Source organism: Paralichthys olivaceus, chromosome 22 (assembly GCF_024713975.1).
Source record: "Paralichthys olivaceus isolate ysfri-2021 chromosome 22, ASM2471397v2, whole genome shotgun sequence".
In the NCBI taxonomy this organism is placed as follows: domain Eukaryota; kingdom Metazoa; phylum Chordata; class Actinopteri; order Pleuronectiformes; family Paralichthyidae; genus Paralichthys; species Paralichthys olivaceus.
The window spans coordinates 5,836,354-5,862,520 of record NC_091114.1 but is presented as its reverse complement, the minus strand read 5'-3'; the positions used below and the strand labels follow the sequence as shown (position 1 = coordinate 5,862,520).

Sequence of the window (26,167 nt, the reverse complement as noted above, 5' to 3'; positions counted from 1 at the left end):
TTTATTGTCAGAGCCACAGAACTGCAGGATGCCACAGAGGAGACGAGAGTGACACTCTCTATGCAGAGCTGAATCAGGTAATCACCGGATAGCCAAGGGAGCAGACAGGCAGAATCCAGAAAGGGACGCGAGGATCGTGGTCGGGGACGGAAGGCTGAGTTGATAACCAGGAGATCGGTCAGGCAGGATGGTCGGAGACAAGCAGGGTCGAAACCGGGGGATCAGGCAGAGAAACGCTGGAGAGTCTGGTGCAAGCATCGAGAACAATCTGGCAATGAGTGAGAGTGGAGCTGGGGCTTAAATGCAGCCAGAGCAGAGCCGAGAGCACAGGTGAGTGGAGTTGGCTTGATGATGAGAGGGGTGTGTCTGATTGGCAGATTGAAGCAGGCAGGTGCAGAGTGGTGAGGCAGAGATGAACTGTGACACAATAGATGTAACATGGAGCTGATCAACAAAATGTATATATTTACAACACTGATTAGAAGAAACTGTTTTTAACATATAAACATTTTTTCACTTTTTTCATCAGTAACATTTGAATCCTTATATTTGTGTTTGCTTTTAATTATGGCTTTGCTTTTAATTATGGCTTCGCCCCATGCAATGCATTGGCACTTATATTATTATTGCTCGGGCTTATTATTATGGGTGCCTTGCCAGCTCCTCTTTAAATTTACTAAAATCTACATTTTTCACCAGGCTCTGCTTTGGCCCAGTGGTTAAGGCACTTGCATCATGTGACGTAAGTCTGGGTTCAAGACTGAGTGAGGGTGGTGGTTTTTGCTTCATTTTTGAAAATTTAAATAAAAGTAAAAATAAGCCCCCCCACCCCCCCATAGTAACTGGATATTACCAGGAACATGTAATGGGCCTTTCTTTTTAATATAAAAATAAACAACACTCCCCCATTGTAATAAAATGTCACAAGGAAGTCTATACAGAGCCTTTATTTTGAAAATAAGCCCCCCCCCCATTGTAATAGAATGTTATCAGGAAGTCTGTACAAAGCCTTTATTTTGAAAAAGAGCCCCCCTATTGTAATAGAATGTTACCAGCAAACATGTAATGAGCCTATATTTTGAAAATAAAAATAAACAACCCTCCCCCATTGTAATAGAATGTTATCAGGAAGTCTGTACAAAGCCTTTATTTTGAAAATAAGCCCCCCCACCACCCCATATTACAAGGAAACATGTACAGAGCCTATGTTTAAGCGTATAAATAAGCCCCCATAGTAACTGGATATTACCAGGAAACATGTAATGAGCCTTTATTTTGAAAATGAGCCCCCCCCATTATAATAGAATGTTACCAGCAAACATATAATGAGCCTTTCTTTTGAATATAAAAATAAACAACCCTCCCCCATAGTAATAGAATGTTAGCAGGAAACATGTAATCAGCCTTTATTTTGAAAATAAGCCCCCCCAATAGTAACTGGATGTTACCAGGAAGTCTGTACAGAGCCTTTATTTTGAAAATAAGCCCCCCCATAGTAATAGAATGTTACTAGGAAACATGTGGTGAGCCTAGTTTTTCAAAATAAAACCCCCAGATGGTTACAGGATGTTCCCAGGGAGCCGGAAAAAAGTGGACTTTCAAAATAAAACTCCCAAATAGTTACAGAATGTTCCCAGGAAGCCTGAAAGACGCTGGATTTTCAAAATAAAAGTCCTGGATGATGACAAGACCTTACCAGGAAGCCCGAAGGAGTCTGGACATTCAAAATAAAAACACCAGATAGTTACGGGATGGTCCCAGGAAGCCTGAAGGAGGCTGAATTTTTAAAATGAAATCCCATGGATGGTGATTAGACCTTATAACATGGTTTCACTCTGTCTCTGAAATTGGTAAAGTCTCTCTGTCACCACTCTGGATCATGTGATCAAAATGCAGCTTTTATACATGTCTTTCTCTCTCACTGTCTCACTCTCTCTCCCAGGGTCTCTCTCCTTCCTCTCGAACTGTTACAGTCTCTCTCTCTCTCTCTCTGAAATTGGTCCACTCTCAGGGTCTCTGTCCTTCCTCTTAAAGGAAATGTCTCTGTGTGCGAGCGTCGTCGACAACGAGCACAGGGCACCCATTCAAAATGTCTCGGCAGGAGAGATGTTCTAGTTGTTTTCTATTGTTTGTCCTCAATTCTTCACTTTAAACTTGTAAAGCACCTTGTAACTGTGTTTTGAAAGGTGCTACATGAATCATTGAATAAACTTGTAGTAGTAGTAGTATAATGTACTCTAAGTGCTTCAGATGTCTCTCACCATGTGATTCTATTTAAAGAACAAAGATTCACATCATAGGTAGCAGTGATCATGTGATCAGTGTTGCCCTGCTGGCCAATCAACACAAGTCTTTACTCTGAAGAGAGGAGAAAGTGTCGGGCTGTTTGTCATTCAACACGACGATTTCAACATGATGACATCTCCGCAGTTCATTCTCTACCTGACATGTTTCCTCTTCGGGAAAATGGGTGAGTTGTGTGTTTTATAAATATTCAGTCGGTCCTGATGCTGATTACGATTTCATTTCTGTCACATAAAATTAACTGTTATTTTGCTTTTCTCCTTTTTCTCTTCAGTTCAGATGCATCATTTTATCTTGTCTCATCAACACAGAGGATTTAAATCAGTTGATGTTGGAGACAACTTGACTTTCCAGTGTTTCGATGAGAGGAAGGACATTAAGATTTATTGGTACAAGCTGACACCAGGACAGAAGCCTCAAATTATCTCAATGATAAACAAGTTATCAAAAAGTTTTTCATTATTGAATGAATTCAAGAACAATCCACGCTTCACTCTGGAATCTACTGATGTTGTCAATCACCTAAAAATCTCAGATGTGCAACTTTCAGACTCAGCTACTTACTACTGTTTAAAGAGTAATTCATTTGAGTTTGAGTTTACGGAGGGCGTCACTGTCATTGTGAAAGGTTCAGGGTTGAACATCCAGGCTCTGGTGCATCAGTCTGAGAACATCCAGCCAGGAGGCTCTGTGACTCTCAGCTGTACAGTTCACACTGGGACCTGTGGTGGAGAACACAGTGTTTACTGGTTCAAGAACTCTGAAGAACCTCAGTCAGGACTCATTTACACCCACGGAGACAGGAAGGATCAGTGTGAGAGGAAACCTGACACACAGACACACACCTGTGTCTACAACTTGTCAATGACACTGAACCGTTCTCATGCTGGGACCTACTACTGTGCTGTCGCTGCATGTGGACACATAGTGTTTGGAAACGGGACCAAAGTGGATTTTAAAGGTAACAAGGAGTTTTTTAAAGATTGTGACATTTGTTAAATAGTGGTGGAAAGCTCAGTAATGTCTCCTGATGTCTGGCTCTCTGCAGAGGTGGTGGACTATCTTCACTTGGTGTATTTCTTGAGTGGAGCTTTGGCGTTCACCACAATCCTGGTTGTTTCTCTGGCTTACACAACACAAAGAGCGTCCAAGACAAACTGCTGCCAGTGCTCAGGTGGGGTAATCCTCATCATTTATATTTGTTGATGTGAATTCAGTTTGCATGATACTGAAGAACAGCAAAGACATTCATGAGTTAGTGTTGCAACATGTTACTTGAGCATCTAGATTCATTGAAAGACAGAAAGGGAAATCTCTTATGGTGCATTCACACGTTGCAGGATTTGTGCTTATCCACGTTCACACTAACAAACACAACCCAGTGCTACCTGAAGCTGATCAGATTGAATTTGAGGCGAGTGTTGGGCCTTGGTGCCAGTGTGCGCTCTTCACAACGTCATTCTAGTTGTTCTCTAAAACAGATTTTATTGCAGCATCATGCATTTAGATTTTAATATACTTATTTGTACATTGAAGAAAATAACCGTCATGAAAACATTGTCCATGCCACAGATTGAGAGTGGTAATAAAGTGCTGGTGTTTGTTTATGCAGTACTGCACCATGACTCAATCTCAATGAAGTGATGGACCAATTTACTTCATAACTTTTGATCCATCTAATAGAGTCACCCCACATCCAGTTCATCAGCTCATTGCATCTTGAATAAGACTTTTGTTGTTGTCTTTTGTCACAACTAGACTCTCAAGCAGCTGCAGCAGCTCTGAATATGGAGGTAAGTGTTAGTGTTGCACTACTTTACTAGCTTTGAATTGCTACCATACACTTTTTGATATTGTTTGACCAATGAACTAAGAATTAAATCCTATGACTGATCTTTGATGAAATACATTAATGCTGGTTTCAATATCACATTTATTACATTCATTTTTTTTTCTCAATCTACATTAAAGGGTTGAACATGGCTCATAACGCCACCTAGTGTTTCAAACAATCTTGGAACTTGCAGGACCAATGCTTCCATAGAGTAAACCATTTGGGACATCTCTTCGTCATGAAAGTTTTATATATATTTACACAGCGATATTTCTGTTGCAGAAGTGTGTGTGCTGCTACAGGAGTTGTTGACCATAGACAATATAGATAACTTAGCTTTAGCAAACTAATTCGTATGTCGTACATGTGTCTTAGCCCCACCTCCCAGCGCTGCATTCTAACAGCAGTTTTAAAATTTCCATGGACTTTGGGTGAAGTTAGACTTTAATAATTCTGTTCTCAACACTTGTCTACATCAGCTACGTTCAGACACATGTCCTCCTAATATGGAAAATGACTTTTATGTTTTATTAGCAGGTTCATCAAGATGCAGACAACCTACATTACGCTGCTTTAATGGAGCACAGGTTCAGCAGAGCAAGAAGACAAACAGACGGTGACAGGACTGAATGTGTGTACTCCAGTGTAAAGATCTAGAGCTGAACATGTTTCACTTCCATACCTTCTGAATGTAAAGCTTTTTAATGCAAAACAAATAAAGATTTTAAATCAGCCAAACTAATTTGATGTTGTCAGTTGCCATTTTTTCCACTCCCACTAAATACAGAATATACTTCTTGAACTTAACCACATGTTTTTTAAACATTTCGTACACCTCACATGTGAGGATCTTTATTTAGCCTCTGTGTGGTCGACAGTCTAAAGACCGCCTGCTCTCTTTGTCTGAGCACTTTCAAACAGGAAGTCTCTGCAGTGTCTTCACTTCAGCCCAGCAGAATATATAAGTAAACAGTAATGAAATGACCAGAAGTTGCTCTCATCAAGCAGTGTCATGAAATAGGGATTCAAAGTGTTAAACTCACACATATCCACAAATAAAATGTGAAATCATTACTCATGAAATCATATTTATTACTCTATCAACCACATGGTAGCCATGATCCAGTCTGTGGGACTTGAAAGGGGCAGATGAAGCAATAGAACAAGTTCCCCACAGCCCACAGCAAATAAAAAGAGATCTCACAAAATATGATCACATTTTCTGATGTAGTACACAAACCACTGCCCTCATCTTTGCTGATATCTTTTTGTTTTCAAGTCACACGTCGTAATAAACTATGAATGTGTGTCATGTACATGTCACGTCTGAAAGTTTCAAGAGCAGTTACTCTACAATGTGACTCTTAAAACTGTTTCCTCCACTGAGGAGGTTATGTTTTCACCCCTGTCTTGTCTGGTTGTCTGGTTGGGAGAGGGATAGAGCATGGGCCAAGAAATAACCCGTTACATTTGGGTTCAGATCTGGACAAAAGGGGCTGATCCAAGATTTTTCCATCACTTTCTTCAACATTGTAAGACACATAATCTCTTACATAACAGGGAAGAGGTAGAGACCTGTAGTAGTAGTAGTATAATGCACTCTAAGTGCTTCAGATGTCTCTCACCATGTGATTCTATTTAAAGAACAAAGATTCACATCATAGGTGGCAGTGATCATGTGATCAGTGTTGCCCTGCTGGCCAATCAACACAAGTCTTTACTCTGAAGAGAGGAGAAAGTGTCGGGCTGTTTGTCATTCAACACGACGATTTCAACATGATGACATCTCCGCAGTTCATTCTCTACCTGACATGTTTCCTCTTCGGGGAAATGGGTGAGTTGTGTGTTTTATAAATATTCAGTCGGTCCTGATGCTGATTACGATTTCATTTCTGTCCCATAAAATTAACTGTTATTTTGCTTTTCTCCTTTTTCTCTTCAGTTCAGATGCATCATTTTATCTTGTCTCATCAACACAGAGGATTTAAATCAGTTGATGTTGGAGACAACTTGACTTTCAAGTGTTTCTATGAGAGGAACGATAAGATTTATTGGTACAAGCAAACACCAGGACAGAAGCCTCGAATTATCTCAATGACTTACAAATTCTCTCAAGATTTTTCGTTATTGAATGAATTCAAGAACAATCCACGCTTCACTCTGGAATCTACTGATGTTGTGAGTCACCTAAAAATCTCAGATGTGCAACTTTCAGACTCAGCTACTTACTACTGTTCCAAGAGTCGTTCATATGAGTTTGAGTTTATGGAGGGCGTCACTGTCAGTGTGAAAGGTTCAGGGTTGAACATCCAGGCTCTGGTGCATCAGTCTGAGAACATCCAGCCAGGAGGCTCTGTGACTCTCAGCTGTACAGTTCACACTGGGACCTGTGATGGAGAACACAGTGTTTCCTGGTTCAAGAACTCTGAAGAACCTCAGTCAAGTCTCATTTACACCCACGGAGACAGGAACGATCAGTGTGAGAGGAAACCTGACACACAGACACACACCTGTGTCTACAACTTGTCAATGAGACTGAACCGTTCTCATGCTGGGACCTACTACTGTGCTGTCGCTGCATGTGGACACATAGTGTTTGGAAACGGGACCAAAGTGGACTTTAAAGGTAACAAGGAGTTTTTTAAAGATTGTTACATTTGTTAAATAGTGGTGGAAAGCTCAGTAATGTCTCCTGATGTCTGGCTCTCTGCAGAGGTGGTGGACTATCTTCACTTGGTGTATTTCTTGAGTGGAGCTTTGGCGTTCACCACAATCCTGGTTGTTTCTCTGGCTTACACAACACAAAGAGCGTCCAAGACAAACTGCTGCCAGTGCTCAGGTGAGGTAATCCTCATTATTTATATTTGTTGATGTGAATTCAGTTTGCATGATACTGAAGAACAGCAAAGACATTCATGAGTTAGTGTTGCAACATGTTACTTGAACATCTAGATTCATTGAAGGACAGAAAGGGAAATCTCTTATGGTGCATTCACACGTTGCAGGATTTGTGCTTATCCAAGTTCACACTAACAAACACAACCCAGTGCTACCTGAAGCTGATCAGTGGCCAGTTTGAGCACCCACTAGCACTGACGGGTGCCAGGACCTGCCAGTGCTGATTGGCTTTCATGATATCGCATCACGCAAATGTTGTAGAAATATTTCAACTCATGGTATATATTGAATTTGAGGGGAGTGTTGGTCCTTGGTGCCAGTGTGCACTCTTCAGAGTGCAATTCTAGTTGTTCTCTAAAACTGATTTAAATAACAGCATCATGCATTTAGATTTTATTATCCTAATTTGTACATTGAAGAAAATAACTGTCATAAAAACATTGTCCATGTGTAACAGAGGTTCTGTGGTTATAATTCCACTTTCCACAATTTATTTATTTAATGGTTGGGGAATAAAGTTTAAGGGCGCCCTCCTCCAGAGTGCCGTACGTTACGTCATTACGCACTACCGGAAGGAGAATTAGACCCATGAATGGAAGAGAGATGAACCAAGCATGGGTAGGAGTTTCCGGTGGCTGCTTTGGACATCGAACGCAAGTGCTGAGACACACTGAAACAGTTTTGGACATCTTACCATTTTTGGCACTCCTTCGGAGTTTCTCCAAGATGCTTTACCGACGAAGCTGTTTTGAACTGTGTTTTGAGCCATAACTGACCCACTGTTCTTATTTTTGAAATGCAATAAAATGGCGATAGCATGAAGTTCTTGTCCGTGCTAATTAAACACAATGCAGACTCAAAAACTATTTGAACCAGACAGCTGCAGCAGAGTGCAGCTAAGCATGGGTTACACATGCCACAGATTGAGAGTGGTAATAAAGTGCTGGTGTTTGTTTATGCAGTACTGCACCATGACTCAATCTCAATGAAGTGATGGACCAATTTACTTCATGACCTTTGATCCATCTAATAGAGTCACCCCACATCCAGTTCATCAGCTCATTGCATCTTGAATAAGACTTTTGTTGTTGTCTTTTGTCACAACTAGACTCTCAAGCAGCTGCAGCAGCTCTGAATATGGAGGTAAGTGTTAGTGTTGCACTACTTTAGTAGCTTTGAATATCTACCACACACTTTTTGATATTGTTTGACCAATGAACTAAGAATTAAATCCTATGACTGATCTTTGATGAAATACATTAATGCTGGTTTCAGTATCACATTTATTACATACATTGGTTTTTTTTCAATCTACATTAAAGGGTTGAACATGGCTCATAACGCCACCTAGTGTTTCAAACAATCTTGGAACTTGCAGGACCAATGCTTCCGTAGAGTAAACCATTTGGGACGTCTCTTCGTCATGAAAGTTTTATATATATTTACACAGCGATATTTCTGTTGCAGAAGTGTGTGTGCTGCTACGGGAGTTGTTGACCATAGACGATATAGATAACTTAGCTTTAGCAAACTAATTCGTATGTCGTACATGTGTCTTAGCCCCACCTCCCAGCGCTGCATTCTAACAGCAGTTTTTAAATTTCCATGGACTTTGGGTGAAGTTAGACTTTAATAATTCTGTTCTCTTGTCTACATCAGCTATGTTCAGACACATGTCCTCCTAATATGGCAAATGACTTTTATGTTTTATTAGCAGGTTCATCAAGATGCAGACAACCTACATTACGCTGCTTTAATGGAGCACAGGTTCAGCAGAGCAAGAAGACAAAGAGACGGTGACAGGACTGAATGTGTGTACTCCAGTGTAAAGATCTAGAGCTGAACATGTTTCACTTCCATACATTCTGAATGTAAAGCTTTTTAATGCAAAACAAATAAAGATATTAAATCAGCCAAACTAATTTGATGTTGTCAGTTGCCATATTTTCCACTCCCACTAAGTACAGAATATACTTCTTGAACTTAAACACATGTTTAAACATTTCGTACACCTCACATGTGAGGATCTTTATTTAGCCTCTGTGTGGTCGACAGTCTAAAGACCCTCTGCTCTCTTTGTCTGAGCACTTTCAAACAGGAAGTCTCTGCAGTGTCTTCACTTCACCCCAGCAGAATATTTCAAGTAAACAGTAATGAAATGACCAGAAGTTGCTCTCATCAAGCAGTGTCATGAAATAGGGATTCAAAGTGTTAAACTCACACATATCCACAAATAAAATGTGAAATCATTACTCATGGAATCATATTTATTACTCTATCAACCACATGGTAGCCATGATCCAGTCTGTGGGACTTGAAAGGGGCAGATGAAGCAATAGAACAAGTTCCCCACAGCCCACAGCAAATAAAAAGAGATCTCACAAAATATGATCACATTTTCTGATGTAGTACACAAACCACTGCCCTCATCTTTGCTGATATCTTTTTGTTTTCAAGTCACACGTCGTAATAAACTATGAATGTGTGTCATGTACATGTCACGTCTGAAAGTTTCAAGAGCAGTTACTCTACAATGTGACTCTTAAAACTGTTTCCTCCACTAAGGAGGTTATGTTTTCACCCCTGTCTTGTCTGGTTGGCTGGTTGGGAGAGGGAAAGAGCATGGGCCAAGAAATAACCCGTTACATTTGGGTTCAGATCTGGACAAAAGGGGCTGATCCAAGATTTTTCCATCACTTTCTTCAACATTGTAAGACACATAATCTCTTGCATAACAGGGAAGAGGTAGAGACCTGTAGTAGTAGTAGTATAATGTACTCTAAGTGCTTCAGATGTCTCTCACCATGTGATTCTATTTAAAGAACAAAGATTCACATCATAGGTGGCAGTGATCATGTGATCAGTGTTGCCCTGTTGGCCAATCAACACAAGTCTTTACTCTGAAGAGAGGAGAAAGTGTTGGGCTGTTTGTCATTCAACACGACGATTTCAACATGATGACATCTCCGCAGTTCATTCTCTACCTGACATGTTTCCTCTTCGGGAAAATGGGTGAGTTGTGTGTTTTATAAATATTCAGTCGGTCCTGATGCTGATTACGATTTCATTTCTGTCACATAAAATTAACTGTTGTTTTGCTTTTCTCCTTTTTCTCTTCAGTTCAGATGCATCATTTTATCTTGTCTCATCAACACAGAGGATTTAGATCAGTTGATGTTGGAGACAACTTGACTTTCCAGTGTTTCTATGAGAGGGACAAGATGATTTATTGGTTCAAGCAAACACCAGGACAGAAGCCTCGATCAATCGCAATGACTTACAAATTCTCTAAAGATTTTTCATTATTAAATGAATTCAAGAACAATTCACGCTTCACTCTGGAATCTACTGATGTTGTGAGTCACCTAAAAATCTCAGATGTGCAACTTTCAGACTCAGCTACTTACTACTGTTCAAAGAGTCGTTCATTTGAGTTTGAGTTCATGGAGGGCGTCACTGTCAGTGTGAAAGGTTCAGGGTTGAACATCCAGGCTCTGGTGCATCAGTCTGAGAACATCCAGCCAGGAGGCTCTGTGACTCTCAGCTGTACAGTTCACACTGGGACCTGTGGTGGAGAACACAGTGTTTACTGGTTCAAGAACTCTGAAGTACCTCAGTCAGGACTCATTTACACCCACGGAGACAGGAAGGATCAGTGTGAGAGGAAACCTGACACACAGACACACACCTGTGTCTACAACTTGTCAATGACACTGAACCGTTCTCATGCTGGGACCTACTACTGTGCTGTCGCTGCATGTGGACACATACTGTTTGGAAACGGGACCAAGCTGGACGTTGATGGTGAGTCACTACCAGAGACTGTCTCACTTGATGTATTGTGACAGTTGGGTCCAAACAATTGGTAAAACCCTGTCCTGTCTGAATGTCCCTCCTGACGGTGACCCAACAATGCTTCACCACCAGTGGACGGTGGTGGTGTGCACCGCAACTAAGTAGAATTTTTTATTTATGATTATAATTGGTGATGATAACGATGATCATAGTAATGGTTATAATATACTGTTATTATAAATAACACTAGTGGTGACAAGACGTGAATTATTAAGTATGAGTGCAGCTTTTTTTCTTTTCTTTTTTTCCCTCAATTATCATATTATTATTACTATTATTATTATTGTGATGGGGACATTATTGTTGTTATAGTGGTCAGATGGTTCATATCATAATCATTATTTTTATACGATTATGAGTGTTAATGTTATTACATGATTATTGGTTTTGTTATTATAATTATTAATACTATTTTTTCTTTTAATATAGAAATGTCTTGTGTTGTCTCTTTTCTTGCAAAGTTAAATGAAAATTCAAAAAAGAAGATAAAGAATTACTAGAATTTCTCCTGTTGCAGATGAGGTGAACTGGACGGTGTTTTTCCTGAGTGGAGCTTTGACATTCACCATCAGTGTTTTGCTGGCTGTGTTACTGTACAAGATAAACAAGAGAACATGCTGGAGATGTTCAGGTAACCACTCATCTCTAGATAGAGTTCAGTTTAGATTTTGAGCAAAATGATAACACATTTTATTTCACGGCACCTTTCTAGATAAGGACACCTTAAAACATTTCATAAATAAATGCATGAATCATAAAACATGAATTAAAGTTTCATGTTTCAAATTAAATTAAAAACCAAGGTTCAAATCAGGTTAAGAGGTAAAGGCACCTAACAGTACATGTGTGGACAAAAGAGTGACTCAAAGTTTTTATATGTGTTTCATACCCAGAGTCTTGTACACAACCATCATCTCCCTCCACAACAAATGCAGAGGTAAATATAATCTTTTTAAGTGTGAAATTTACATTCCACAACAAACACGTTTTTCATCAGGAGCCATCTTGATGTACTTATATGTCGTTTCTAGGGCAACCAAGATGCAGATGGCCTCCATTACGCTGCGTTAAATGTGAAAGTGGCCAGCAGATCAAGACGACAGAGGGACAACACCAGGGATGAATGTGTGTACTCAGGTGTTAAACTGTAGAATTGTGTGTTTTAGAACCGTCTTTGTTTGAGATGTGGGATTTCTCAGTCTTTCTTTAGTGGTGGAGCATGATTCTGGTCTGTTATGCTTTTTTATCCTTTTTCCAAATATAAATGTTGCTTTTTTTGTGATTAATGATAAAATACAACAACAACGTGTGTGGGGGGGGGCAATGTTTGGACAGTTGCTGTTGGTCTTTGTTGGTTTGACACTTTGACGATGACATATGGAAAACAGTGATTAAACTTCATGTAATGAAAGTTTGTGGCTCCGTGTGTGTGTGCAGCGGGTGACGCCTGTGTCTTTGATCTGCTGTGTGTTCACGTAGGGAGTGTGTCTGCTGAGAAGCTGCTACGTGAGGTGATGACGTCTGTATTTCCTTGAATAAAAGAAGGTTCGTTCTCAACTAAATGCCAGAACACTATGATATGAAGCTGTGCATCTTCCTGTCCTACAATAATAACAATATAAACCTTGTTAAAACAAATGAATGGATTCAGTCTACAGAGAGATAGTGTGTTTTACTTTGAAACAGGAACAGGAAGTGTTGCAAATATATATATTTGTGACTTATTCAACAGACATGGAAACTGTGGTAAAAGTATTTTCACTGTCTTTTTTGCTGTGACCTATGACTGACGTTATTAATTAAACACACAGTCACACGGAAGTCTCTCTCTGCTGTACTGCTGCACCAGCAGTAAAAGGTTTTCTATCTAAACCATGAGATTTCATTAATTTCTTCATCAAAGCCATCCACCTGTCTCTTAGACCCCATCCCAACCAGGCTGCTCAAGGATGTTCTACCTCTAGTTAGCCCTTCTTTTTTGACTATGATTAATCTGTCTTTATTATCAGGATTTGTACCACAGTTCTTTAAAGTAGCTGTAATTCAACCTCTACTTAAAAAGTCCACTCTAGATCCAGAGGTTTTAGCCAATTACAGACCATTATCAAATCTTCCCTTTCTCTCGAAGATCCTTGAGAAAGCTGTAGCCAATCAGCTGCGTGACTTTCTCCATAAGAACAGTTTATTTGAGGATTTTCAGTCAGGATTTAGAGTGCATCATAGCACAGAGACTGCACTAGTCAAAGTTACAAATGACCTCCTAATGGCTTCAGACAAAGGACTCATCTCTGAACTTGTCTTGTTAGATCTCATTGCTGCATTCGACACCATTGACCATCAAATTCTTTTACAGAGACTGGAACATCAAATTGGCATCAAAGGAACCGCCTTAAGCTGGTTTAAGTCCTATTTTTTAGATTAATCTCAGTTTGTTCATATCAATGATGAATCCTCCGTACATACCAAAGTTTGTCACAGAGTCCCACAAGGTTCTGTGTTAGGACCACTTCTATTCAGTTTATATATGATTCCTTTTGGGAACATTATTAGGAATCACTCCATTAATTTTCATTTTTATGCCGATGACACCCAATTATACTTATCGATCAAGCCTGATGAAACCAATCAGTTAATTAAACTTCAAGAATGTCTTAAGAATATAAAAAGTTGGAAGACCTACAATTTTCTGATGCTAAATTCAGACAAGACTGAAGTTCTTGTAATTGAACCCAAAAACCTCAGAAACTCTCTTTCTAGAGACGTAGTTACTTTGGACGGGATCACCCTGGCCTCCAGCTCCACCATTAAGAATCTCTGAGTTGTTTTTGATCAGGATCTTTCCTTTAATGTCCATATAAAACAAATTTCAAAGACTGCTTTCTTCCACTTACGTAACATCGACGCATTGTTTCTGAAATGGATGCAGAAAAACTGGTCCATGCATTTGTTACTCCTAGGCTGGACTATTGCAACTCTTTGTTATCAGGTTGCTCCAATAAGTCTCTTAGGACTTTGCAGCTAATTCAGAATGCTGCTGCACGTGTTCTAACAGGAACCAAGATCAGAGATCACATCTCTCCCATTTTGGCTTCTTCACATTGGCTACCGGTTAAATCCAGAATAGAATTTAAAATTATCCTCCTCACATACAAAGCTCTTCATGGGCAAGCACCATCATATCTCAGAGAGCTCATAGTACCCTACTACCCCTCCAGAACACTACGCTCTCAGAATGCTGGGTTCCTTGTGGTTCCCATAGTCTCCAAAAGTAGATTGGGAGCCAGAGCTTTCAGTTATCAAGCTCCTCTTCTGTGGAACAAACTACCATTTTGGGTTCGGGAGGCAGACACGGTCAACACTTTTAAGAGTAGACTTAAGACTTTCCTCTTTGATAGAGCTTATAGTTAGGGCTGGCTCAGGTCAGCCCTTAGTTATGCTGCTATAGGATTAGACTGCCGGGGGACCCCCCCCCTCTCTCTATATTCATCCCCATCTCTAAACATACATGTCTCATTAATGCATGTTACTAACTAAACTTCTTCCCTGGAGTTTCTGTGCTCTCTCGTCCAGCAGGTTCTCATGGTTCATGGCTGCTCCCTGTATTCGATCGTGGTTCCCACTACTGCCATGGCCCTGCCTGACGTTCACTCTTGTTATTACTATTAGTCATAAGTCCATGACATTAATATTAACTTGTTTATTATTGTAGCATTGTTACATATTACCACCACTGCTACTGTAATCATTGTTTTTCATTGTAATTGTATAATCTGTTTCTGTTGCTTTGTTCTGTACATGTGACATCCATTGCACGTCTGTCTGTCCTGGGAGAGGGAGCCCTCCTCTGTGGCTCTCCCTGAGGATTCTTCCACCTTCTTTTCCCTGTTAAAAGGGTTTTTTGAGGGCAAGTTTTTCCTCACTTGAACCAAGGGTCTAAGGACAGAGGGTGTCACTACCTGTAAAGGTTGGAAAGCCCTCTGAGGCAAAATGTGTTTTGTGAATTTGGGCTATACAAATAAAATTTGATTTGATTTGATTTCAGCTCTTTTGTACAACATGGATCTAATTAGCATGGGTCTGACATGAGCATGTAAACTGGACTATGATAACACCTGCTGAGCCAAAGGCTACGACACACTATTCACTATTCATCTTGTCTCAACAAGACAGAGGATTTATAGTGTATGTTGGAGACAACTTGACTTTCCAGTGTTTCAACAAGAGGGAGGACATTAGGATTTATTGTCACAAGCAAACACCGGGACAGAAGCCTTGAATCATCTCAGTGACTTACAAATTCTCTAAAGATTCAAGAACAATCCACGCTTCACTCTGGAATTCAATCTATTCATTCATCTTGATCTAAAAGAATAAGTGTGTAAAAAGGGGTGGGGGGGATAAACAAAATGAATAGATGGAATGAAAAGCTGCTAGTTTACAGATCTCTTGCATGTCATTCAAAAAATATATTTTTTTATGGCCCATATTCACAAACCACAATTTGTCTTATAGCCCTTAACATGGTGCAACATCCTCTGTCCTTGACCCTCAACAATAGTCCATGATCAGTTGCCATTACGATCAAGATCCATCATCTTAATCCAGCACCATGATCACGATCCACCATCACAATCCACAATCCACCATTACGATCCAAACAAACTCGCCAGTCTGGCATCAAGATGTAGAACAATCTGGCAACTGACTGAGAGAGGAGCTGGTGAATATATACTGGAATGACTGCAGGTGATGAGGAGCACCTGTATTGGCTTGATGAGAGGGTGTGGCTTGGCTGGCAGATGAAGCAGAGGCGGAGTCCATGGAAAAGTACTGTGAAGTGGGAGGATGGGAGACTGACTGGGAGACTGACTGTGACAGAACCCCCCCCATCAAGGGACGGCTCCTGACGTCCCAAAAAGCCGGCATGCAGGGTGGGGGGAAGAGAGACTGACCGTGACAATTACAATCATAATCCTTCACCTCAATCCACCACCATGACACAATCTATCACTTCATTCCACCACAACGATCACAATCTATCACTTCGATCACGATCCATCACCACTATCCATAGTCAGGATCCTCCATCACAATCCACCGTTACAATCACTATACGTGCTAGTGTACTTAGCACGATGTTACTAAATGACCATGCCTGCATGTGGTGAACACAACTAAGTGAAGATGGTTGTATTGAGAAAAGCTTGAGAAACACTGAACTTTACTCTTCTGCTGTGAATATAAACGTCTTTAAAATTTCACTGATTCATTTAGAATCGTGAAGAGCTTTTACTGAGTGCTTAGTCTCAAGGAAAACATAACATCAATTTATATGCAGATGACACACAACTCTATTTCTCTTTTAACCCCAATGACTCTGATCAAGTCCTTAGAATTCTTGCAGTCAAATGAAAAGTAAAGAATCCAAAAACCCATGAACAAGAAACACTGTGCTAAAAGGCACTCAAAAAGTTAAATAGGCTGAACAGAAAAAAAGAGAAAGAACTAGAACTCACGAGAGAAGGGAACTGATGGTGGAGGAATGACGACAGGGTGGTGAGACGGCCAAGTAGACGACCACACACTGACATAGACAAAGAGAAGCACAGAGACATATATACAGGGGAGGCAGAGGTGATTGGACACAGGTGAAACACATGAGGAACTGGTGCAGGCAATCACAAGGGTGGGAAACAGGACGAAGAAAGTTAGTACAGGTGGAAACACACAAGGAGCAAACCTTCAAAACTTCAACACTAATAGCTATTCCACTCTTTGTCAGACGGATCTCCTGAGGAAGAGGGTTCCAAACTCCTCATCCTCTTTTAAAGAGACATTTTATATATGTGTTGTCTTAGTCCTTTGGCTCCTTTAACTTTTATAAATATATTTATTTACTAGCTATGATCTTACCAACTGCTTTTTATTCATTTATGTGAGACTGTATCAGTAACATTTGTATCCTTATATTTGTGTTCTTGTGTTTGCTTTTAATTCTTTTCTACTGTTTGTCCTCAATTCTTCACTTTTAACTTGTAAAGCACCTTGTAACTGTGTTTTGAAAGGTGCTACATGAATCATTGAATAAACTTGTAGTAGTAGTAGTATAATGTACTCTAAGTGCTTCAGATGTCTCTCACCATGTGATTCTATTTAAAGAACAAAGATTCACATCATAGGTAGCAGTGATCATGTGACCAGTGTTGCCCTGCTGGCCAATCAACACAAGTCTTTACTCTGAAGAGAGGAGAAAGTGTCGGGCTGTTTGTCATTCAACACGACGATTTCAACATGATGACATCTCCGCAGTTCATTCTCTACCTGACATGTTTCCTCTTCGGGGAAATGGGTGAGTTGTGTGTTTTAGAAATATTCAGTCGGTCCTGATGCTGATTACGATTTCATTTCTGTCACATAAAATTAACTGTTGTTTTGCTTTTCTCCTTTTTCTCTTCAGTTCAGATGCATCATTTTATCTTGTCTCATCAACACAGAGGATTTAAATCAGTTGATGTTGGAGACAACTTGACTTTCAAATGTTTCTATGAGAGGGAGGACAAGATGATTTATTGGTTCAAGCAAACACCAGGACAGAAGCCTCGAATTATCTCAGTGACTTACAAATTCTCTAAAGATTTTTCATTATTTAATGAATTCAAGAACAATCCACGCTTCACTCTGGAATCTACTGATGTTGTGAGTCACCTAAATATCTCAGATGTGCAACTTTCAGACTCAGCTACTTACTACTGTTCAAAGAGTAATTCATATGTGTTTGAGTTCATGGAGGGAATCACTGTCAGTGTGAAAGGTTCAGGGTTGAACATCCAGGCTCTGGTGCATCAGTCTGAGAACATCCAGCCAGGAGGCTCTGTGACTCTCAGCTGTACAGTTCACACTGGGACCTGTGGTGGAGAACACAGTGTTTACTGGTTCAAGAACTCTGAAGAACCTCAGTCAGGACTCATTTACACCCACGGAGACAGGAAGGATCAGTGTGAGAGGAAACCTGACACACAGACACACACCTGTGTCTACAACTTGTCAATGACACTGAACCGTTCTCATGCTGGGACCTACTACTGTGCTGTCGCTGCATGTGGACACATACTGTTTGGAAACGGGACCAAGCTGGACGTTGATGGTGAGTCACTACCAGAGACTGTCTCACTTGATGTATTGTGACAGTTGGGACCAAACAATTGGTAAAATCCTGTCCTGTCTGAATGTCCCTCCTGACGGTGACCCTACAATGCTTCACCACCAGTGGACGGTGGTGGTGTGCACCACAACTTTATAGAATTTTTTATTCATGATTATTATTGGTGATGATAACGATGATCATAGTAATGGTTATAATATACTGTTATTAAAAATAACACTAGTGGTGACAAGACGTGAATTATTAAGTATGAGTGCAGCTTTTTTTCTTTTCTTTTTTTCTCTCAATGATCATATTATTATTACTATTATTAATATTGTGATGGGGACATTATTGTTGTTATAGTGGTCAGATGGTTCATATCATAATATGATCATTATTATTACATGATTATTAGTTTTGTTATTATAATTATTAATACTATTTTTTCTTTTAATATAGAAATGTCTTGTCACTTGTCTTGCAAAGTTAAATTAAAAATTAAAAAAGATGAAATAGAATTACTAGAATTTCTCCTGTTGCAGATGAGGTGAACTGGATGGTGTTTTTCCTGAGTGGAGCTTTGACATTCACCATCAGTGTTTTGCTGGCTGTGTTACTGTACAAGATAAACAAGAGAACATGCTGGAGATGTTCAGGTAACCACTCATCTCTAGATAGAGTTCAGTTTAGCTTTTGAGCAAAATGATAATAATACATTTTATTTCACGGCACCTTTCTAGATAAGGACACCTTAAAACATTTCATAAATAAATGCATGAATCATAAAACATGAATTAAAGTTTCATGTTTCACATTAAATTAAAAACCAAGGTTCAAATCAGGTTAAGAGGTAAAGGCACCTAACAGTACATGTGTGGACAAAAGAGTGACTCAAAGTTTTTATATGTGTTTCATACCCAGAGTCTTGTACACAACCATCATCTCCCTCCACAACAAATGCAGAGGTAAATATAATCTTTTTAAGTGTGAAATTTACATTCCACAACAAATACGTTTTTCATCAGGAGCCATCTTGATGTACTTATATGTCGTTTCCAGGGCAACCAAGATGCAGATGGCCTCCATTACGCTGCGTTAAATGTGAAAGTGGCCAGCAGATCAAGACGACAGAGGGACAACACCAGGGATGAATGTGTGTACTCAGGTGTTAAACTGTAGAATTGTGTTTTTTAGAACCGTCTTTGTTTGAGATGTGGGATTTCTCAGTCTTTCTTTAGTGGTGGAGCATGATTCTGGTCTATTATGCTTTTTTATCCTTTTTCCAAATATAAATGTTGCTTTTTTTGTGATTAATGATCAAATACAACAACAACGTGTGGGGGGGGGGGCAATGTTTGGACAGTTGCTGTTGGTCTTTGTTGGTTTGACACTTTGACGATGACAGTTGGAAAAAAATGATTAAACTTCATGTAATGAAAGTTCGTGGCTCCGTCTGTGTGTGTGTGCAGCGAGTGACGGCTGCGTTGTTGATCTGCTGTGTGTTCACATAGGGAGTGTGTCTGCTGAGAAGCTGCTACGTGAGGTGATGACGTCTGTATTTCCTTGAATAAAAGAAAGCTGCTTTTGTCTCGTGTTGGTCATAGTCAACTAGTATTTGCTACATTGGTAAATGCTTTGAACAGATAATAAACCTCTTCTTTATTATCATGACTCGTCACTGTAATAAGTGCTTCAGTTACCTTTATTTGACATTCTATCCGTTTGCAATTAAACTTAAATTATATCATTTCTATTAATTGTAACATTTATGATAATTTTAATTGTTAATGACAATAAAGTAAAATGATCACATATTCATGTTACTGTATGTGTTCAGCATAATGGTGATCAGCTTCATGCCATGTATGTCATTACTGTGTGTACCTGTGATTTATTTATTCTGTGATTTAAAATATGTTGGTGAGATAAAGAGACTCTCACAGTGTGAAATTTCTGAGAAGGCCCCTAACTTGAAACATTGGTGGCAGTGAACATGTCATCACGTTTCCACAATAGGACACACAGAACAGTGTCACTGCAGATTGGCCAATCACAGTCTTGTCTCTGAAGACTGGAGAACGTGTCAAGATTCTTCTCATTTAAAACACAGGAATTCAAACATGATGACTTCTCTCAAGTTTGTCTTCTATCTCACGTCTCTTCCCAGGGAACATGGGTGAGTTGTGTTTCTGTGACCTTTTCTTCACAATAACTCTTCATGCAATATCTCATCATATTTTCTTTCTATTTTCATTTCATCTGTTCTTATTCTCCTTGCCCTTCAGCTCACAGCTCATCTTATCTGCCCTCCATCCTGCATCAAGACAAACGGTCATTATCAGACAAGTTGGAGACAATGTGACTTTGCCATGTTTCTATAAAAGTGAGGATTCAGCATGGCTCCTCTGGTACAAACAAACTCCAGCACAGGAGGTTCATCTCCAGCTTTTACATGTTTAATGCCAAGACCACTTTTTTTAATGAATTCAAGGATGCTGGGTTCTGAAAAAGGCACACATCACTTGACGATTTCTAATCTGAAAGTTTCAGACTCTGGTACTTACTACTGCACACAGCTACATGTTCGTCTTGACGTTTGCACAGGGCGTCACTGTCAGTGTGAAAGGTTCAGGGTTGAACATCCAGGCTCTGGTGCATCAGTCTGAGAACATCCAGCCAGGAGGCTCTGTGACTCTCAGCTGTACAGTTCACACTGGGACCTGTGGTGGAGAACACAGTGTTTACTGGTTCAAGAACTCTGAAGAACCTCAGTCAGGACTCATTTACACCCACGGAGACAGGAAGGATCAGTGTGAGAGGAAACCTGACACACAGACACACACCTGTGTCTACAACTTGACAATGAGACTGAACCGTTCTCATGCTGGGACCTACTACTGTGCTGTCGCTGCATGTGGACACATACTGTTTGGAAACGGGACCAAGCTGGACTTTAAACGTGAGTAACAGAGCTCATCTTGTTTAATGAAATAATATTTTGTATAAGTTTCTAATCAAATGTTGTAACAAGACAGAAATAAGCTCTTGTTCTCTGCAGATGAGTTGAAATCTCCCAGATCTCATGTTTATTTCTTGAGCTGAGCTCTGACAGCCACCATCTTCCTGTGAGTTTCTCTGGCTTCCTCCATGTATCAAACAATCAAGAGAAACAGCTGCCAGTGCACAGGTACATGGAAACAGTTTCATCCAATAGCTTGCATTCACTGAATATAACTTCTGAATAAAGGAACATTTTGTGTGTTTTATAACCAGAGTCACAAGCAAGATCATCAGCTCCCCCCACAACAAAGCCACAGGTGACGTTAATGACCATTCAAACATCCTTTTACTGTTTCAATTTCTATTTCTATCTATATAATATCCTAATCCGCCTCTACATGTTTTGTAACCAGGGTTAACGAGACGCAGACGACCTCCATTATGTAGTGTCCAGGCAGTAGAGCTGGACACCTCCTGTATTTGTCTCTGTGTTTAATCACCACATTAGTGTAGGTGTAACTATGTCTTTACTGACATCAGAACAGTTCTGTGTATAAGATGTTTACCTCCGTGTGAAACATGTAAAGCTTCAGTTTGCTATCATCTCAATAAAACTAGTTTTCCATTGTGTGCATGACTCTTTTCTACTGTGTCTGTTCATGCAAAGTAATGAAGGTAACAGTGGACGACGTGCATCCTGCCGCAGCATGAGCTTTCTTGTGAAGCCGAGTTTCAGCATTCACAGACCACACCTATCTGTCGGAAACATGGTGACCACATGCAAGCATCTTTTGATCATTTCCTTGTGGGCCCTAGTAGTGCTTTAGTTAGGTTTGCATGACTTATTATCATTGTGTGTACCAACCAAACATGTTATCTGCTGATGAGACAAAGTGATTTAAGACTATGTTCACCTCTATGAAGTGAGGACGTTGGCGGCAGCACTGATCTCAGAGATGCAGATCTCAAAACCTCAATATAGTTTAAAGCAAAAACTGCACAAGGCTCAGGGGAAAGACAAGTCATTTGAGTGAACTGAGCCTTTAATGTAGCGTGAGCAGCAGCAGGAGAAGAAAACTAAAGGAAATGATCGTGACAGCTTCACAGAATAAGTGGAAAGCTCATCTTTGGTAGAAAGGTTGTTGGAGACTAAAGGGCAGTAAGTGACGTAGCTCGACATTGTGAATAACAAAATCCTCTGAAGTTTCAGGATTAGAAAAAACAGATTATGAAAAAAATAATTGGTGCTGAAAACTTGAACCATGAAGATGATAATGCTGATGATGAAGATGCAGACAACCTACATTACTCTGCTTTAATGGAGCACAGGTTCAGCAGAGCAAGAAGACAAACAGACGGTGACGGGAGTGAATGTGTGTACTCCAGTGTAAAGCAGTAGAGCTGAACATGTTTCACTTCCATACATTCTGAATGTAAAGCTTTTTAATGCAAAACAAATAAAGATTTTAAATCAGCCAAACTAATTTGATGTTGTCAGTTGCCATATTTTCCACTCCCACTAAGTACAGAATATACTTCTTGAACTTAACCACATGTTGTTTAAACATTTCGTACACCTCACATGTGAGGATCTTTATTTAGCCTCTGTGTGGTCGACAGTCTAAAGACCCTCTGCTCTCTTTGTCTGAGCACTTTCAAACAGGAAGTCTCTGCAGTGTCTTCACTTCACCCCAGCAGAATATTTCAAGTAAACAGTAATGAAATGACCAGAAGTTGCTCTCATCAAGCAGTGTCATAAAATAGGGATTCAAAGTGTTAAACTCACACATATCCACAAATAAAATGTGAAATCATTACTCATGAAATCATATTTATTACTCTATCAACCACATGGTAGCCATGATCCAGTCTGTGGGACTTGAAAGGGGCAGATGAAGCAATAGAACAAGTTCCCCACAGCCCACAGCAAATAAAAAGAGATCTCACAAAACATGATCACATTTTCTGATGTAGTACACAAACCACTGCCCTCATCTTTGCTGATATCTTTTTGTTTTCAAGTCACACGTCGTAATAAACTATGAATGTGTGTCATGTACATGTCACGTCTGAAAGTTTCAAGAGCAGTTACTCTACAATGTGACTCTTAAAACTGTTTCCTCCACTAAGGAGGTTATGTTTTCACCCCTGTCTTGTCTGGTTGGCTGGTTGGGAGAGGGATAGAGCATGGGCCAAGAAATAACCCGTTACATTTGGGTTCAGATCTGGACAAAAGGGGCTGATCCAAGATTTTTCCATCACTTTCTTCAACATTGTAAGACACATAATCTCTTACATAACAGGGAAGAGGTAGAGACCTGTAGTAGTAGTAGTATAATGTACTCTAAGTGCTTCAGATGTCTCTCACCATGTGATTCTATTTAAAGAACAAAGATTCACATCATAGGTGGCAGTGATCATGTGATCAGTGTTGTCCTGCTGGCCAATCAACACAAGTCTTTACTCTGAAGAGAGGAGAAAGTGTCGGGCTGTTTGTCATTCAACACGACGATTTCAACATGATGACATCTCCGCAGTTCATTCTCTACCTGACATGTTTCCTCTTTGGGAAAATGGGTGAGTTGTGTGTTTTATAAATATTCAGTCGGTCCTGATGCTGATTACGATTTCATTTCTGTCACATAAAATTAACTGTTGTTTTGCTTTTCTCCTTTTTCTCTTCAGTTCAGATGCATCATTTTAACTTGTCTCATCAACACAGAGGATTTAAATCAGTTGATGTTGGAGACAACTTGACTTTCAAATGTTTATATGAGAGGGAGGACAATGCAATTCATTGGTTCAAGCAAACACCAGGACAGAAGCCTCGAATTATCTCAGTGACTTACAAGTTATCGAAAGATTTTTCATTATTAAATGAATTCAAGAACAATCCACGCTTCACTCTGGAATCTACTGATGTTGTGAGTCACCTAAAAATCTCAGATGTGCAACTTTCAGACTCAGCTACTTACTACTGTTCAAAGAGTAATTTATTTGAGTTTGAGTTCATGGAGGGCGTCACTGTCAGTGTGAAAGGTTCAGGGTTGAACATCCAGGCTCTGGTGCATCAGTCTGAGAACATCCAGCCAGGAGGCTCTGTGACTCTCAGCTGTACAGTTCACACTGGGACCTGTGATGGAGAACACAGTGTTTCCTGGTTCAAGAACTCTGAAGAACCTCAGTCAGGACTCATTTACACCCACGGAGACAGGAAGGATCAGTGTGAGAGGAAACCTGACACACAGACACACACCTGTGTCTACAACTTGTCAATGAGACTGAACCGTTCTCATGCTGGGACCTACTACTGTGCTGTCGCTGCATGTGGACACATACTGTTTGGAAACGGGACCAAGCTGGACTTTAAAGGTAACAAGGAGTTTTTTAAAGATTGTTACATTTGTTAAATAGTGGTGGAAAGCTCAGTGATGTCTCCTGATGTCTGGCTCTCTGCAGAGGTGGTGGACTATCTTCACTTGGTGTATTTCTTGAGTGGAGCTTTGGCGTTCACCACAATCCTGGTTGTTTCTCTGGCTTACACAACACAAAGAGCGTCCAAGACAAACTGCTGCCAGTGCTCAGGTGAGGTAATCCTCATCATTTATATTTGTTGATGTGAATTCAGTTTGCATGATACTGAAGAACAGCAAAGACATTCATGAGTTAGTGTTGCAACATGTTACTTGAGCATCTAGATTCATTGAAAGAGAGAAAGGGAAATCTCTTATGGTGCATTCACACGTTGCAGGATTTGTGCTTATCCACATTCACACTAACAAACACAACCCAGTGCTACCTGAAGCTGATCAGTGGCCAGTTTGAGCACCTACTAGCACGGACTGGTGCCAGGACCTGCCAGTGCTGATTGGCTTTCATGATATTGCATCACGCAAATGTTGTAGAAATATTTCAACTCAAGTTATAGACATGAATGACATCAAGTTGGTCCAGCTCGATTGAATTAGAAGCGAGTGTTGGGCCTTGGTGCCAGTGTGCGCTCTTCACAACGTTATTCTAGTTGTTCTCTAAAACAGATTTTAATAACATCATCATGCATTTAGATTTTAATATACTTATTTGTAAATTGAAGAAAATAGCCGTCATGAAAACATTGTCCATGCCACAGATTGAGAGTGGTAATAAAGTGCTGGTGTTTGTTTATGCAGTACTGCACCATGACTCAATCTCAATGAAGTGATGGACACATTTACTTCATGACCTTTGATCCATCTAATAGAGTCACCCCACATCCAGTTCATCAGCTCATTGCATCTTGAATAAGACTTTTGTTGTTGTCTTTTGTCACAACTAGACTCTCAAGCAGCTGCAGCAGCTCTGAATATGGAGGTAAGTGTTAGTGTTGCACTACTTTAGTAGCTTTGAATATCTACCACACACTTTTTTATATTTTTTGACCTATGAACTAAGAATTAAATCCTATGACTGATCTTTGATGAAATACATTAATGCTGGTTTCAATATCACATTTATTACATTCATTTTTTTTTCCAATCTACATTAAAGGGTTGAACATGGCTCATAACGCCACCTAGTGTTTCAAACAATCTTGGAACTTGCAGGACCAATGCTTCCGTAGAGTAAACCATTTGGGACGTCTCTTCGTCATGAAAGTTTTATATATATTTACACAGCGATATTTCTGTTGCAGAAGTGTGTGTGCTGCTACGGGAGTTGTTGACCATAGACGATATAGATAACCTAGCTTTAGCAAACTAATTCGTATGTCGTACATGTGTCTTAGCCCCACCTCCCAGCGCTGCATTCTAACAGCAGTTTTTAAATTTCCATGGACTTTGGGTGAAGTTAGACTTTAATAATTCTGTTCTCAACACTTGTCTACATCAGCTACGTTCAGACACATGTCCTCCTAATATGGCAAATGACTTTTATGTTTTATTAGCAGGTTCATCAAGATGCAGACAACCTACATTACGCTGCTTTAATGGAGCACAGGTTCAGCAGAGCAAGAAGACAAACAGACGGTGACAGGACTGAATGTGTGTACTCCAGTGTAAAGATCTAGAGCTGAACATGTTTCACTTCCATACCTTCTGAATGTAAAGCTTTTTAATGCAAAATAAATAAAGATATTAAATCAGCCAAACTAA

The 26,167-nt window shown here is 39.9% G+C and overlaps 5 protein-coding genes across 5 annotated transcripts; all 5 read left to right on the top strand.

Annotated features, from left to right (window-relative positions):
• The first annotated feature begins 2,583 nt into the window (after positions 1–2,583).
• Positions 2,584–4,089, top strand: LOC138406666 (uncharacterized). Its single transcript, XM_069519251.1, has 3 exons — positions 2,584–3,265; positions 3,353–3,483; positions 4,063–4,089. Exons 1-3 carry the CDS (start codon positions 2,584–2,586, stop codon positions 4,087–4,089), a joined length of 840 nt encoding a protein of 279 aa, XP_069375352.1.
• A 1,810-nt stretch (positions 4,090–5,899) lies between these two features.
• On the top strand, positions 5,900–8,873 carry LOC138406665 (uncharacterized). The gene is made up of 5 exons (XM_069519250.1): positions 5,900–5,972; positions 6,081–6,764; positions 6,852–6,977; positions 8,157–8,179; positions 8,754–8,873. The coding sequence occupies exons 1-5, from the start codon at positions 5,915–5,917 to the stop codon at positions 8,871–8,873; spliced, it is 1,011 nt and encodes a 336-aa protein (XP_069375351.1). The 5' UTR covers positions 5,900–5,914.
• A 1,120-nt stretch (positions 8,874–9,993) lies between these two features.
• On the top strand, positions 9,994–12,042 carry LOC138406664 (uncharacterized). Its single transcript, XM_069519249.1, has 5 exons — positions 9,994–10,057; positions 10,157–10,840; positions 11,409–11,522; positions 11,785–11,828; positions 11,923–12,042. Exons 1-5 carry the CDS (start codon positions 9,994–9,996, stop codon positions 12,040–12,042), a joined length of 1,026 nt encoding a protein of 341 aa, XP_069375350.1.
• A 5,122-nt stretch (positions 12,043–17,164) lies between these two features.
• LOC138406663 (uncharacterized) lies at positions 17,165–19,214 on the top strand. The gene is made up of 5 exons (XM_069519248.1): positions 17,165–17,240; positions 17,349–18,035; positions 18,578–18,691; positions 18,957–19,000; positions 19,095–19,214. The coding sequence occupies exons 1-5, from the start codon at positions 17,183–17,185 to the stop codon at positions 19,212–19,214; spliced, it is 1,023 nt and encodes a 340-aa protein (XP_069375349.1). The 5' UTR covers positions 17,165–17,182.
• A 4,294-nt stretch (positions 19,215–23,508) lies between these two features.
• Positions 23,509–26,167, top strand: LOC138406474 (uncharacterized). The gene is made up of 5 exons (XM_069518810.1): positions 23,509–23,612; positions 23,721–24,407; positions 24,495–24,620; positions 25,351–25,385; positions 25,963–26,167. Exons 1-5 carry the CDS (start codon positions 23,555–23,557, stop codon positions 26,080–26,082), a joined length of 1,026 nt encoding a protein of 341 aa, XP_069374911.1. The 5' UTR covers positions 23,509–23,554; the 3' UTR covers positions 26,083–26,167.

What these genes read in the sequence shown, in the direction of transcription:
- LOC138406665 (XM_069519250.1), top strand. Translation starts at nt 5,915, where the DNA reads ATGATGACATCTCCGCAGTTCATTCTCTACCTGACATGTTTCCTCTTC. An exon ending in GACCAAAGTGGACTTTAAAG is followed by an intron (nt 6,765 to 6,851) that starts GTAACAAGGAGT and finishes GGCTCTCTGCAG; the next exon opens with AGGTGGTGGACTATCTTCAC. An exon ending in AAACTGCTGCCAGTGCTCAG is followed by an intron (nt 6,978 to 8,156) that starts GTGAGGTAATCC and finishes ACTCTCAAGCAG; the next exon opens with CTGCAGCAGCTCTGAATATG.
- LOC138406666 (XM_069519251.1), top strand. Translation starts at nt 2,584, where the DNA reads ATGCATCATTTTATCTTGTCTCATCAACACAGAGGATTTAAATCAGTT. An exon ending in GACCAAAGTGGATTTTAAAG is followed by an intron (nt 3,266 to 3,352) that starts GTAACAAGGAGT and finishes GGCTCTCTGCAG; the next exon opens with AGGTGGTGGACTATCTTCAC. An exon ending in GCTGCCAGTGCTCAGGTGGG is followed by an intron (nt 3,484 to 4,062) that starts GTAATCCTCATC and finishes TGTCACAACTAG; the next exon opens with ACTCTCAAGCAGCTGCAGCA.
- LOC138406663 (XM_069519248.1), top strand. Translation starts at nt 17,183, where the DNA reads ATGATGACATCTCCGCAGTTCATTCTCTACCTGACATGTTTCCTCTTC. An exon ending in TTTCCTCTTCGGGGAAATGG is followed by an intron (nt 17,241 to 17,348) that starts GTGAGTTGTGTG and finishes TTTTCTCTTCAG; the next exon opens with TTCAGATGCATCATTTTATC. An exon ending in AACATGCTGGAGATGTTCAG is followed by an intron (nt 18,692 to 18,956) that starts GTAACCACTCAT and finishes TTTCATACCCAG; the next exon opens with AGTCTTGTACACAACCATCA.
- LOC138406474 (XM_069518810.1), top strand. Translation starts at nt 23,555, where the DNA reads ATGATGACATCTCCGCAGTTCATTCTCTACCTGACATGTTTCCTCTTT. An exon ending in GACCAAGCTGGACTTTAAAG is followed by an intron (nt 24,408 to 24,494) that starts GTAACAAGGAGT and finishes GGCTCTCTGCAG; the next exon opens with AGGTGGTGGACTATCTTCAC. An exon ending in CAGCAGCTCTGAATATGGAG is followed by an intron (nt 25,386 to 25,962) that starts GTAAGTGTTAGT and finishes TTTTATTAGCAG; the next exon opens with GTTCATCAAGATGCAGACAA.
- LOC138406664 (XM_069519249.1), top strand. Translation starts at nt 9,994, where the DNA reads ATGACATCTCCGCAGTTCATTCTCTACCTGACATGTTTCCTCTTCGGG. An exon ending in CGGGAAAATGGGTGAGTTGT is followed by an intron (nt 10,058 to 10,156) that starts GTGTTTTATAAA and finishes TTTTCTCTTCAG; the next exon opens with TTCAGATGCATCATTTTATC. An exon ending in CCTCCACAACAAATGCAGAG is followed by an intron (nt 11,829 to 11,922) that starts GTAAATATAATC and finishes TGTCGTTTCTAG; the next exon opens with GGCAACCAAGATGCAGATGG.